Source organism: Colius striatus, chromosome 2, assembly GCF_028858725.1.
Source record: "Colius striatus isolate bColStr4 chromosome 2, bColStr4.1.hap1, whole genome shotgun sequence".
Taxonomy (NCBI): Eukaryota; Metazoa; Chordata; class Aves; order Coliiformes; family Coliidae; genus Colius; species Colius striatus.
In genome coordinates this window covers 117,229,817-117,243,565 of record NC_084760.1, presented here as the reverse complement: position 1 = coordinate 117,243,565, position 13,749 = coordinate 117,229,817, and the positions used below count along the sequence as shown (strand labels likewise).

Genomic DNA, 13,749 nt, shown 5'->3' with positions numbered 1-13,749 from the left:
TGAATTTGCTTTGACAAAATATCCCATCTCAAATATATTTCTTTTTTTATTCTGGGATGCATGTTTAATGTGTATCTTGAACAAATTAGAGTATGATCCATCAGAGACACCCTGTAGACTATAAATATAAAGGAAAAAGGTTATTTTGCCTCTTGTTGATACGATTGCACTTAATCACCAACAGTGAAACTGCAAGCAAGAGGTTCAGCCAGGGAAAGGAAGAAAGGAACAACAAGTTCCTGTTCAGTTGGAGTTCAGCAAGAACGATGCTCCTCCCAGACAGGCCCTTCAGCAGAAGCGTTTATTAGTCTGATTTTGAGTTTGAAACAATAAAGAGTAAAAAGGAGATGAATTCTCGTCTCCAGGGGTTTTAAACAAAGCTTTATAGCATTCAGCCTGTAAATAAAAGAGAAAATAACCCATCCAGTAATACACCATCACTAACTTCGCATCTTCAGGGCATTTCTCTAGCTTTTCTCCTAGATATAAATTATACCATGCCTTTCTCCTCAAATCCTCATCTCTGGAATGCAACTGCTATTTTTATATCACTCTTCTGTTTTCTCTCTTATGTGAAAGCCTGTCATTAACTTGTTTACCCATGAAATCATCTTTGTCTCAGAGCACAATCATATTCCTTCTTTGCAGAGCCCTCAAATAGGATTATTCTGTCTGTTTTCCTGCAACACTTGCCATCATACCCAGTATTTAATGAGGCTCAGCATTGTATGATAGACAGCCTTGTACTTTCTTTTCTGTTAATATACCATACTTTAAAATGCTTTCTTAAACCTTGTGAAGTATTTGGTGAATATATGCATAACTCCATTGGCTACAAGCAGATATGATACCAATTGGGAGATGCCCTTTTTCACTGAGGTCTTCCTGTTAGAGGATTTGCTGCAAGATCCATGAAAAAAATGGCCTTTTTTGTCATCTTGGGCTTACTGCTACAGTAAATTTAATTTGTATCAGTCAGTGGAAATGTAGATTTTTACTCCAAAATTACTAAATATTAAGTGTACAATAACCACTAAATGGGGGAAAAGGTTCATGTGAGAGTGAAATATAAACTGCAGTGTATCTTTTTGTGAGTTTTCATAGAATCTTAGAATCATTGTGCTTGAAAAGACCTTTAAGATCCTCAAGTCCAACCACTCACTTCACACTGCCAAACCCATCACTAAACCAAACCTCTACCCTCAGCACCTCTACTATGTGTCTTTTGAATATCTCTAGGGATGGAGACTCCACCACCTCCCTGGGCAGCCCACTGATTCCTACACAGATTCTGTCATGCCATAGTGATGCTCTTTGCTGGCCATTTTTTAGTATTGGTGCCAAACTGAAAAATCTTGCCTTTTAAGAAGCCCACACTTTCAAATCGTGCTGACCCTGTTCAAAGGCTTGAAATCAGTCATGCAGAGCTCCTTTTTATCTCTCTTTGCCTTTATAAAGTTTTTCTTGAGGCCAAAGACCAAGCAGTTTTCTTCACTTGAAAAACATTGAGTGCCTTTCCTGGAAATGCTGCAGCCTAATAGAAACTTGTGGAGTTTACAAAATAACCTGATTTTTTGTCTCATGTGCTTATGCTACCAGTGACACTGAGGTTCAGGCTATCATTAGCTGATAAATATTATTGAAGATATCTTTCCTTCACTGAATTGTTACATGGTCATTTCTGTATCAAGCACTGGAACAGGCTGCGTAGCGATGTTGAAGAGTCACGGTCACTGGAGGTGTTCAAGACCCATGTAGATGTGACAGTTGGGGACATGGTTTAGTGGTAGCTGTGGCAATGCTGAGTTAATGGTTGGATTTAGTGATCTGAAAGGTCTTTTCCAACCTAAACAATTCTATGATTCAGTATTGTCTATGAAGCTGAAAAAAAAGGACTAACAACTAAATATAAATTAAACATATTGCATAATTCCAATAATACTGAACCTTGTCAAAGTGGAGAGAGAGGAGGACACCACCAGAATTCCATTATTAATTTCATAGTGTTTGAGGCAGTTCAATCTGGAGGGTTTCCTTAGTTCCTTTAGAAAAATGAAGTCCTCATTTCAAGCTTTATCTAAAATTGATAGAAATAATAGAGAATGTCTTGAGGCCAGTAGCCTTTGTACAGATGGTGCTATTTTGACAGGCAAAACAGTTGATGTATGCTTAACTTCTGAGGCAGAATAACTGAGGAGTGTGTAGCCATCAACTGGACAGCTTTTAGTCTGTACTGTACCAACACAGAGCTCAAAGGCTTTGAAAGATTCACAGTAGTGATTTTATTCTAGGTTAATAACATTAAATACTTTAAGGAATAGTTAAGTGTATCAGACCTAGCACCATCACATTTAAAATGGTCAAACAGAACAAGTTTTCAAGGTTCAAATATTTTAATATGCCTATTTTAATATGCAAAAGGTTTTGAGCTGTTTCATTATGTCTTTGCCTACAGGACCCCAAACTGCGCGAACTGTTGGATGCTGGGAACCTCGGAGGCCGGCTGGAAAACCGAATGATAACTGTTGTCTACGGTCCAGACCTGGTCAATATATCATACTTGAACTTGGTGGCGTTCCAAGAGGATATAGCAAAGGTAACCTACATTCATCTGTGTCTTATAAAAATTAATGTTTATTTAAAGTACTGTTTGGAGATATGGATGAGAGAAAAATGGAGACTGCTGTGAAGAGAACCTCAGTTCTGTTACAGAGCTGTGCTGCTCAGTACCCAAGGAGAAATGTGCAACGATATATTTTTTTGGTAGCTTAATCAGCAAAGTTTATGCCTCTGATATATGTGCTCATCTTCACAACATTGCCTGTAAAGCCCAAACAAGCATTGTGAAAATCATGGTATGTTTTACTGTGCATACTGTGACTCTCAAAGCACATACCAGCACCTTTCAGAAGTTATCACCCTTTTATGCCTGTTACAATTGTGAGCAAATTATGGATCGTCTATGAGATTGTTTGTTGACCAAATGGTTGACTATTTAAGGCTGGCCCATATTCCCAGAGTAGTAGGAATCTCCAACTTTACTTTGTGTACTCAATATGTCAACAGTTAGACATCTAATTTATCTTACATGACTGTTTCTGCTCGTGTTTAAAGATTAATTTTAACCATTGCATCTTGTGTCCTGATAACCTTTAATAAGAATTGTGAAGCTGGTGTCATTACCTTAGCAAAGTATTTTCCATGCATGTGTACAGTCCACTTGTCCAACACACCATGTGAAACATAGTTGTCTGTGACAAGTAACTTGTGATTTAGTTTTGTGTATGTTGTGTTTTTTCCCTTCTTCCATCTTCTGTGTGGCTCAGTTGTGTTCAGTAAAGTGGGAGCTCTTTGACTTATCCATCCCAAAGTGATGTTCAGAAGCTACTCCTCTTTCCACTGCCATCTATGTAGATAGGCTGATGGCAGCCTCCATGTTACCACATACAGAATGCACCTTTATACAGCTTTTATCCTTGTGTCCAGTAGATTGCACTAAAAAGATAGTGTCTCTGTAGACTGCTCTTATTTAACAAGAGTAAAGAGTTATTTTGTCACCTGAAAGACCACAAGGATGGTCAGACCAGGTTAAAAAAGAGGTCATAGGATGAAAGCCTTAGGCTAGAAGGGTGTGTGTTAATCTACATTAGCCAATTTGGAAGAAACACATTTTCCAACATTTCTTTGACATGAAAGGATAGAAACAAAATGAGTTTGTGTTGGTCCATGGGCTATGGAGTGGGAAGTGCCATCCTTAGGCTTGAAAATGCACAGCTGTGCTCTACAGAGGTGGTTAACAAGTCTTAACGCTGCAAAAATGAAAGCAATTGAAACAACTCTTCAGAACAAAACAACATAGGCATATGATGGGAAATTAAAATGTATGCTAAAGGTTTACCAGCAAAAAATGTTAGCCCTTACCAAGGAAGAGGGAAAATCACTCAAATCAGAAGCGTATGTACTTCGTGTTTAGCCAGCAATTAGTGAACCGTAAGCTTTTCACTGCAACGATTCAGACCCCGGCAGTTCAGGGCCATTTTCTGTTTGGTAATGAACCTTTACAATACCGCAGGTTCTAAATTTCTGAAATCATGTTTTAGAAAAGCCTGTCTGTTCTAAATCCTGAGTGACTCCTGCCATCTGAGTAACTAAGAATCTGAATCTTCCTTGTTATTTGCGGATGCAATAGACCAAAGAAATCCATATTTTATCAGGCACTGTAGCCTGGGGATGGGATTTGCAAAACACCAGAGATTAGCGACTTGCCCTGAAACCGTGATAATATCCTGATTGTTTCAATGAGATCAGAGGTTGACCCTTGTTGAATGCATCTAAATATTCTTCCTTCTTTAAGATGTTTTGCAACTCTGTATGAGCCAGACCACAGATTGCAGTCCTTATCTCCAGGACCCCCATAGTGACTCAAAGCAGTCATCGTAAATAAGCACATCAGAGAGCTCTGAGAAGATGTTAAATACAAGACAGTTTCAACATCACTTCCTCTGGTTGTCATTCCAGAGAAAGCAAATGCCAATGAACAACTCCTCCAGCTTTCCCTTTTCAGTACATGAGTATTTTTCATATTCAACCATCATATATGATACCTTCCTTTTCAAGTTGTGTGACAAGTATTGATCAGTCTTCCCTTGGAGGAAGAAATGCGAAGTGAAATGTACCAGTCGTAGTGAGGCAGTCAAAACTGATTATGGGGTTTTCTTCCTTTGGGAAAAGTTTCCTGTCCCACCACAAACTCTGTTCATCACATCCATTGGCCATGTAGTGGGAAAATTATGAAAATATGAGCCTTGGGCTATGCAACTTGCTTTAAGGGAGCTAAATACAGAGCTAGAAATGACAATGTAGTCACAATGTACTGTTTCCTCCAGGATAAAGTAACTGGTGTTTCAAGTACGTTAGGGATGAGTTGAACGGCACCGAGCAGCAAGTTAGTTCAAAGAGTGCAGCTCGAAATTCAGCAGAGAAAGACCTAAAAGGCAGATTGCTAGACACATCTTGATGGTGAGGAGAAGTAGCACCGATACAGCCTCGGCTTGTTTTCAGATGAGCGTGTCTGTCTTGGGGTAGGGTTTGTGAGCATCCAGAAACACAGTGCTGCAGAAGCCAGGATAAAAAAAGTAGTTTGTTCTCCAGCCCTATTCTGACCAGATGCTGTTTCTCTCTGTTCTCAACATGGAAAAGTCCAACCTACAAACCTCTTTGTCTGCTCTGTAGTATCTCATTCTCTTCCTAAATCAAGTAACTTCAGCAGGGAACACCCCATCTCTCCCATGTCTTTGTTCCTGCTCTCTTTCATGCCTTCATGCCAACACTGTTCTGTCCACACTAGTCCATCCTAGCCATACAGACACCTATCCAGAGCCCAAAGAAATCTGTTTCTCTTCAGTTAGGTGAGCTTTGGATCACATCCCATCAGTAAGAGCTGATGAGTTTCTCTATAAGTAAAATGATGCAGTCGAAGATGATTCACAAGTTGTGCTGTACTATGGTTTCCAGCATACATCTTTATTTTTCCAGCTTCTTGGGAGTATTTAAGAGCTTGATCAGTATAATGATGTGGTAAAACTGTATCAATTCATGTCCATTTGATACATTTTTGAAGATAAAATTCATAAGGACGCTGAAAGTTTAGAATTTCATCAGCTTGCTTTGTTAACCTCCCAGCAAAAACAAATGTGCAAGAAACATTGCCTTCACACATAGTCAGTTCTGATTTGAAGGAAGTGTTTTCAAGAATGTGTGCTGTCTTTTCTCATGGAAGAAGTCTCATCTCTTCTGTGGAGATAAATGTCTTACGGTATGTATCCTCGTGCATGTAATAGAGGAGAGAAATTACTTCACTGAGCAACAGATTTCCAAATGAACTGCTCCATAATACGTTACCTGCCAAAGCACAGAACAGCTAAATCGTTTGCCAGTGAAGTTCACAGGAGTGATATAAATATGAATTAGTGTAACAGGACGTAGCCAAGAGGAGATCGAGTTCAGGGAGCTCTTATCATGATGGATGTGACTTGCTTGGAGTTGAATGTCGCAAGACTGACTTCTTCCAGTACCAATCAGGACCTGAGGCTTCCAGTCTGTGAAGTTTGTTGGCACTAGTGCAGCCCTATTTCAAAATACCCAGATTTATACTTTCCTTTTGTATTGCATCTGTACAGGAGGCTGCAGTTACTGCAGTGATTCAGAGGCTGTTATAACCTTTCCACAGTCGCCTGTTTTCTTTCTACACATAAGAGCTTTGTACCCCGCGGAGCGCTCACACTGAGCACTGCCTTCTGGAATCACTGTTGCTAGTAAAGGCAGCTGCAGAGTGCATCATGCACAGAGTGAAGAGTATGGGCTTCACTCTGTACCATGCATTGAAACTAAGGAAACAGCCATTTGGTAGCTGAAACAGTGAGATACATCTTGACTTACAGCTTGATGCAAGCCCATCAAAGTCAGTCAGAAGCATGTCCTTTATTTATTCGGGTCTGTACTCAGGGCTATTGTTTCCCGTCCTTTTGAGGGGTCAGACCAGTGACTGGAAAGATGATGTGATCCTTGGCATATTTTATGATCTTAGTTTTTTGGCTGCAGCTCTGTGGTGGCTGGAATGGAGACCCTAAACTGAGAGAGGCGGTAAGCAAGCATTGCTTGTGACATGTTGACTTGGCATTGTTAGAAATGCCTCAGCCTGCAGGTAGCCCTTAGAATATTTGGCAAGTGATGTGATGACTTTGAAGAGCCAGGAAGAGCTAGCAAAGGAACTGTTTAATATAAATAGTGCCTGTGACAGGCACATAATAACTGAGTTCCCCTCACATTCCTGTCAACAAGCACTCGGACAAAGAGAAGGAAGAGCTGAGATGTGGGCTACTCCTGAAATGCCCTACTTCTGTTTTCTACAAAATACTTGTTTTAAGTCCAGCAGAACTCCTGATATCAAAACAGAGTCTATCAAGGTCTGTTAAAAGCCAATGTATTTTCACTTTCTAAATAATATTTTGTATTGCTGTTAATCTCTGCAGCCATTAGTGTCACAGGAGGAAGTTTTAACTGCTACTCTTAGTGCCTAAACAAAGCGGTATTTACCAGATGAGCATGTTTTGAGCCTGGAAATATGAGTTGCCAAGAGGAAAAAAAAAAGAGGCTGCACAGAATAGGTTTCCTGTTCCAGGAGTCACAGCAAAGCAGTTGTGTTGCTGATGAACCCATCTCCTCCTCCTACTTTTTCTCACACTCCTGATTTTTTCAAATTAGACCTAAGAAGGAAAAACAATTAAAGAAGAAAAATGAAAGAGATCACGAGAGGTGGAGGGAGGAGGGTCCAGAACAAGAACTTGTCTGAGGGAGGATGGTTTCTCTGCCAGAAGTGTCAGTCCTGGGGAGATGTGTTGTCTCAGCTGCTTAGAGATGCAGCACTAAATGGGATAGACTTGATAGCTGAAGGATATCAAAGGCCCATGTAACAAGAGCCATATAGGAAGCCTTATCTTTTGTTTGATGTGAGTGACTGTGTGAGATTGGTTTCAGAAGCAAGATCTGATAACTTCACGAGAAAAAAACCTTAACATGCTAAAAACATAGAAAAATTTATAACTTCTGAACCTCTCTCAAATCAATCATCTAGTCACATGGCAACCTGAGGCTTTTTAGGTAAAATAAGCTCCAAAGTAATGTAACAACATTGAATTCTGTGATACTTTTGTCATCATCAGTTTTTATCAGAATGAACCCCCCCTGTTTCTATGAAGAGAGCCAAGGAGAGGGAGCACATCCAAAAGAGCGTGTGTGGCACTGGGGATTTTGGATATGGACTGATATGAAAGGAAACTCAGATCTGAAGAAAACTCTGAAAATGTCATCAACTGAAAGGAAAAAAAGTCATTATTTGCAAAGACGTTGTTTATTTTTGTCTCTTTTCTTTTGAAGGGTTGAAACAAAGCCAATCCAAAGTCATAGTTGTGATTAAAAGATTTGAATTAAAGATTGTAAATAAGCACCAGTTTAGCAGGGGTGGATGTGCTCAAGTTGTTGATGAGAAGCTGCAGTGCCTCCAGGCAGAGACGAGTGGTTTCCCATGTGCAGCTGGATGAGGGGAAAAATAAGGGATAGGAGGGGATGTATAGTATGGAGAAGAAGAGCTTTTCTGTTTGAGCTGCATCTTCTTCCTTGTATGTCGTAATAATTCATTCCTGTATTTTTGTGCTGGCTAGGATGTTTTAAATGTGTTCCTTACGATGGCTGGTAAGATCATACAGTCAGTACCTGCAGTTCTTAATTCCTTGTCCACCATAAAAGATGAAGTGTGGTATTTCTTGGCTGAATTACTTCATGATCTGTAGAGAGAGTGATGCAGACGCTCTTTCAACGAGCTCTTCTAAGAGGGAATGTTGAAGCAAGAGCTCTGATGTGGTGCAGTCTGTATCCCACCCTGTCAGTGCTATCTGCCTGCCAAGGGACTTAAGCCCATTTCACCTTCATTTTATAAGAATGGTAGTATAGAGGCTCCCTTTTTAGTCCTTGGTGTGTCAGTGAGTGTCCAACACACAAGAAAACTTCTGCGTGTCTTCCAGGAACTCGAATGTGTTTGGCATCAGACATTTATCCATACAATATTTTTTTCACTTCAATGGAATAAAATATCTTAAAGCTGTTTGTAGCAGTCCTCCTTCATTTTCAGCATGAGAAAATCAGGTCTCACAGATGAGGAGGGAAAAACCCTCATCAGATGAGCCTGGGAAAAGTGAGTTCAAACTTTAATGAAGCACTCTCTGCTAACGATATAATTTTCAGAAGTATTTTCTGTAAGTAAACATCTAAACTAAGCCTCATTTAATCAGACTTTCCTCCCTATAGGAATGGTCAGATGAAGTGTTCAGTTTGGCAACAAATTTATTGGCACAGAACATGTCAAGGGACGCGTTTCTGGAAAAAGCGTAAGTGGCCGTCGTACTTAATGCTGCGGGTGTTGCTCTTTTCTCTGCGTCATTTTCCTCTTTGCTTCTTAGTCACATTGTCATCTATTGTTTCTGCTTTGATGACTTGTCACTTTTGTAAACACAGGCTGTCCTTTCTCATGGTTTTAAAATGCCTGTTATCTAAATGTCATTTAAACAAAAATCTTGTTAGAGTTTCTGCGAGCTACTAAGAGCAAAAAAAAACCCCAGAATGAAATGCCACCTTCCCCACATATACCAAGGTAAGTAGCTTCAGATGTAGTTTGAAACTCTCCATTTACAATGAAAGAATATTCTGGTCAGACTTGCTTCTAGTTTATTTTCCCTTTTTTCCTTTGTTCATTAAAAAGAACCTGAGAAACGAAGAAAGTCCATTTTCCTCAGTCTAATCTCTCTAGTTTTAACATGATTCAGAAGGAAGCTGTGAACTCATTCATCTAGATTGCTTTGCACAGTGCACAGATTCTGAATTGCTTTCCACAAAGCAGAAAAACTGTTTGTGAGAATGTTTGGGGTGTAAAATCACACCTCCCAGAGGAAAGAGAACTAAACCTGAGATGAGCAACTCTCAACTGGATGATAAACACACAGAGAGGGAGTTTAGCACAAGTTAATGTTGAGAACAGCATTGCAAAGCCTACCAGACAGTGATAGTAATCAACTTACTAGGCACTTACTGTGGCCTTTTGGGGTTCTAAAAAAGAGAGATACACCGTTCCCAGCCTACAAGTTGGCTGATTAAATTCAGCTTGCAGTCTCCCCAAACATCTTTTAGCTTCTGCTCACAGATAGAAGCTCGGTCCAGCTAAATACCAAGCAGAAGCCTACGTTCCTAAGATTTGCCTCCATCCCAGAAGCAAGTTAACTCAGTTTTTTTTTTGGACTTTCTAAGGTTGTACATGCCTAATGTCATTAGATGCATCCATACTTAGTCAGAAGATTCCCAACCACTTAACTTTAAGGTGCCTGTTCTGGGAAGGAGTGGGGGAGATGGGTGTGTTTCCTCCTCATAGTGCTCATTGTGGTACAGCTGAAGTCAACAGAAATTCTTGAGAAGGCTTTGAAGGTTGGACATTTCAGGAACTACAGCTTTGTGTCTGATAATGCTGCTTTGGGACAGCAATGATATATTAGGCATACAAAATCCCAAAGGGGAGGAAACATTTAACACTTCCTTTTGGATCTGTGTGTTGACAGTGGAGAAAACACTATGCTAATTTGAGCAGATCTAGGGGTGAGAGCAAGAGCAGAGATGAATTGTTTCAGCTTCATACATTGTAGATGAGCTATAGGAGTGATTTGATATTAATGTTTCCGTGCCCCTTACCACTTAAGTCCCCAGGTGGCCAACAGGCTTTACTGACAGGTTTGTAATGGGGAGAGTTCTGGCTGTGCTTAGTGAGTGTTTTCATATCAGCTACAAAGGAGGAATGTGTTATCACAGAGTATAGTAGAGCCTTTTTTTGAGGTTGTTCAAGCAATACTAATTAAAGATCAAGTCACTGGACACATTGTAGATTCAGTACCAGGCAAGCATGGCATTCCTGTGTCTCTTTCCTTTTACACTAATTAATAAGTCATTTGGGAACTGTGAGGTTTCCAGGGTCCTCTGCACAGATGCCAAACACGAGTCATTTAAGAAGTCTCGGATTTTGAGGATTAAAAATATTTCCCTGTTATAATTACAATACTAAGCAAAGGGCTGGTTGCAGACCTGTCAGAACCGTTCTGTTGAAGCAGAATAGCAAATTGCATTAGAGCAGAATTAAGTCCCTTTTCGATGTGGCTTTCAGTCTCTTGTAGCTGTATATAAGAATCTACAGCTTGAGCAGCTTTCCTGTGGTTTGATCAGATGAGAAAAATAAGGTAAATTTGGGAGAAGGAGTGGTTAATAAGAGCTGCCATTTTGGTCATAATGTGCTTATTGCTCTGTTGTACCATGCAGAGTATTTTTGCGTGGAGTGCAAAAACAGATGCTGGGAGTGCATTAAGCACTGAAACTCTGACCAGTGCAGGACTGAGCAAAGGGTGACTGTGCTATGGCAGCCTTGGGGCAGCATTTGATGTTCCTGGAGTCAGCACTGAGCTACTGAAATGCTCCATTCAGCTGCTACTGATGGGAATATCTCTTACCAAGCTTCTTAACAAGAATAACATGCTTGGTTTTCTTAGATGGGTGGATAATGGCTGCAGGGGAGAACCTAGTGCCCCTAGCAAAGAATTCGGGAGGAAAAAAGATGGCGAGTACTGGTGTGGGATGACCCTTCTTCAGACACACGTTTTTAGTTTGCTTTAAAAAGTTCCCAATCCTTTTTTTAACATTTTACTGCCAGCTTTTTTGGCTGTAGAGGAAAATAAATGTGGCTAGAATGTACCCAAAAGTTTCAGAAACAGAAGACAAAATAAAAGAAGCCTTTTTTACTAACTGCTGTGATTTTTATGTTTTGCTTTTTTAACCTGTCTCAGTGCCAGGAGATGGGGCACAGGGGATAATATTTTTGTTGGTTGGCACAGCAGCACAAGAGATTTCAATTTCCACAGGATGTGTATGAGGAGACAGGGGTTTGTGAACATGTTGGGATCCTGGTTAGGGATATTAGCACGTACTTTGTTTTTGAAGCAGTTGCTAATGGCGTTTTTGGTTGGCAAGAAAAGGGAGGTTTATTAGAACCATGCAGTTTCTTTTGGTAGGCCAGTGGGTAAAGTGAAAAAGTATTTCTTAATAACAAAACCTAAAAATCCTCTGAAAAGTGTTGCCACATTTTTCACCAGATAATATTACTGCAGAACTCATTTATAGTTTTGATTCTTTTCAAATGGAAGAGATGAAGCACTCCAAGTTGTGCTCTCACAGGCTGCTGCTGGTAGATATTCTGCTGGTAACCAGTATTCCTCGTGTGCCAGGATGACCATCAGATAGCAACTTCTTGTTCAACCTACTGGATGACTCCTGTTTCAGTAGGCTTTGAATCAGTATGTTGAAAGACTTAGACAAAGAAATATACGTCCTAGTCCTGCTGCCTTAGTGAGCATCTGAGAGAAGTCATGTCAGAAGTCCTGAGATACTCTAAATGCTCAGTTGAACAGCTGGAGAATTGCCTATCTGTACATGGTTTCAGCATGTAATGTTTATTTTGCTTCATGCTGGAAACATCTTGGGCTTGCCCATGGCTGCTAAATATACTGACAGTATTGCTGGTGCTGAGACAATCAGTTGCCAGCAATGTGACTTCCTTCTGGATGAGGAGAGCCAACTTTTAGGGTCAAACTTCACAGACGTGTTATGGGGAGGGCTTAGGGAGGCAGAGGTGTTATTGTGTCACAGCCAGGGACAATTTCGGCCTGTGGAAGAGGACAACAGCCACTTTTCCTGTCAAGCTGTGTAGCCTGTGTGCCACAAGTAGGCAGCCTGGGTGAGAAGGAGCTTGGGAGGGTGATAAATTTGTGCATTCATGGTATTTGCAGTGTGGTGTGTTTGACAGTATTTGACACTACAGATGCATTACTGTTGAAGGGAAAAGTGTTTCCATTATTGACATCCCTATAGGTTTTTGTATTGGCCAAAAGAGCTGAGTGGAAGTTGCCATGTGATCAGAGCACTAAGCCAGAAAGTTGGTGGAGAGGTGCTTGAAAATGCTGTAAAAATAAAACAATGTTTTTCTCCCTACAGCTACACAAAACTTAAGCTGCAGGTGACTCCAGAAGGGCGCATTCCTCTGAAGAAGTAAGTTCTATTCCCCTTCCTTACCATCTAGTCTCTTCTGACTTTTGAATGTGAATGGAGTGAACATGTGACCACTGTGACTAGAAGAATGATTTTATCATATGTTTATAAAACACATTGCACCAAAGAGTGGCCACTAATGCTCAAGATGTCTCTGTTCAAATACCCTTTGGGCATCGATTGTCCTGTGATCTTGAGTAAGACATTTAGCTTCTCTGCCCTTATTCATTGCACTTGTGTGAAATTAAAAACACCCCACAGTTTCTTTAACTCAAAGACATTTTGTGAGTGTAAATATATTCAAGTGTTATTTTGCTGGGGGAGTATGAAGACAGCAGTGGTGACTTTCTCAAATAACTATCTGCTGTAGCAGGAGCTTGTGTGGGGTAGGGTTAAACCCATTCCGGGCACCATTAAAGTCTCTTGTGTTACCAAGCAGCCAGCAAATGGAAATACATTAGCTAAAGATGTGATAGACTGGGAAGCACTATTCAGCCTTTAAGCCACACAGGACATCAAGACATGTCTTTAAGGCAGTTCCCTCTGTTTTGTCTTTGCTTTGCAGCATATACCGCTTGTTTTCCGCTGACAGAAAGCGGGTCGAGACAGCGTTAGAAGCTTGTAATCTTCCATCTTCCAGGGTAAGCATCTGAATTCATTCCTGGCCCTTGCAAAGTGTTGCTTATATCCCTCGGTATTTACTCCCTGTTGAGTTAAGAGCAGTTTGTTCAAGGCTGATCATGCTGTGCTGGCTTTGCTGCTGGATAGGTTTGTCTTCCCCTCACAGAAGTTGCTGAGACCCATATGCAAATCTGAGTACTTTTGATTTGGAATCATCTGTGGACCAGCAGCAGCTGTGAAGAAGTGTAAATGGATTCAAGAAAAGGGCAGAGAGTTGTATGACCTGTCCTGGAGAAATCCTGTGAAACTATTTTAACAATCAATGACTGCTGCACAATTTTCAAGACGTGATTTAGAGCAGTGTTGGCTCAAGATGTAGCCGAAGGTGAAATCTGTTTCCTTCTCACAAAAACACCAACCCAACCTATTTTAAACTCACTA

General features: G+C 40.5%; 1 protein-coding gene across 2 annotated transcripts in view; it reads left to right on the top strand.

Moving 5' to 3' along the window:
• The window catches only part of PLCB1 (phospholipase C beta 1), a 374,348-nt gene that overhangs the window by 221,195 nt on the left and 139,404 nt on the right, over positions 1 to 13,749 (top strand). For both annotated transcript variants that reach the window (XM_061989255.1, XM_061989256.1), the window contains exons 4-7: positions 2,456 to 2,596; positions 8,863 to 8,942; positions 12,634 to 12,687; positions 13,253 to 13,328. In XM_061989255.1, the coding sequence (XP_061845239.1) occupies positions 2,456 to 2,596; positions 8,863 to 8,942; positions 12,634 to 12,687; positions 13,253 to 13,328 (351 nt within the window). The remainder of the gene's footprint in view (positions 1 to 2,455; positions 2,597 to 8,862; positions 8,943 to 12,633; positions 12,688 to 13,252; positions 13,329 to 13,749) is intronic.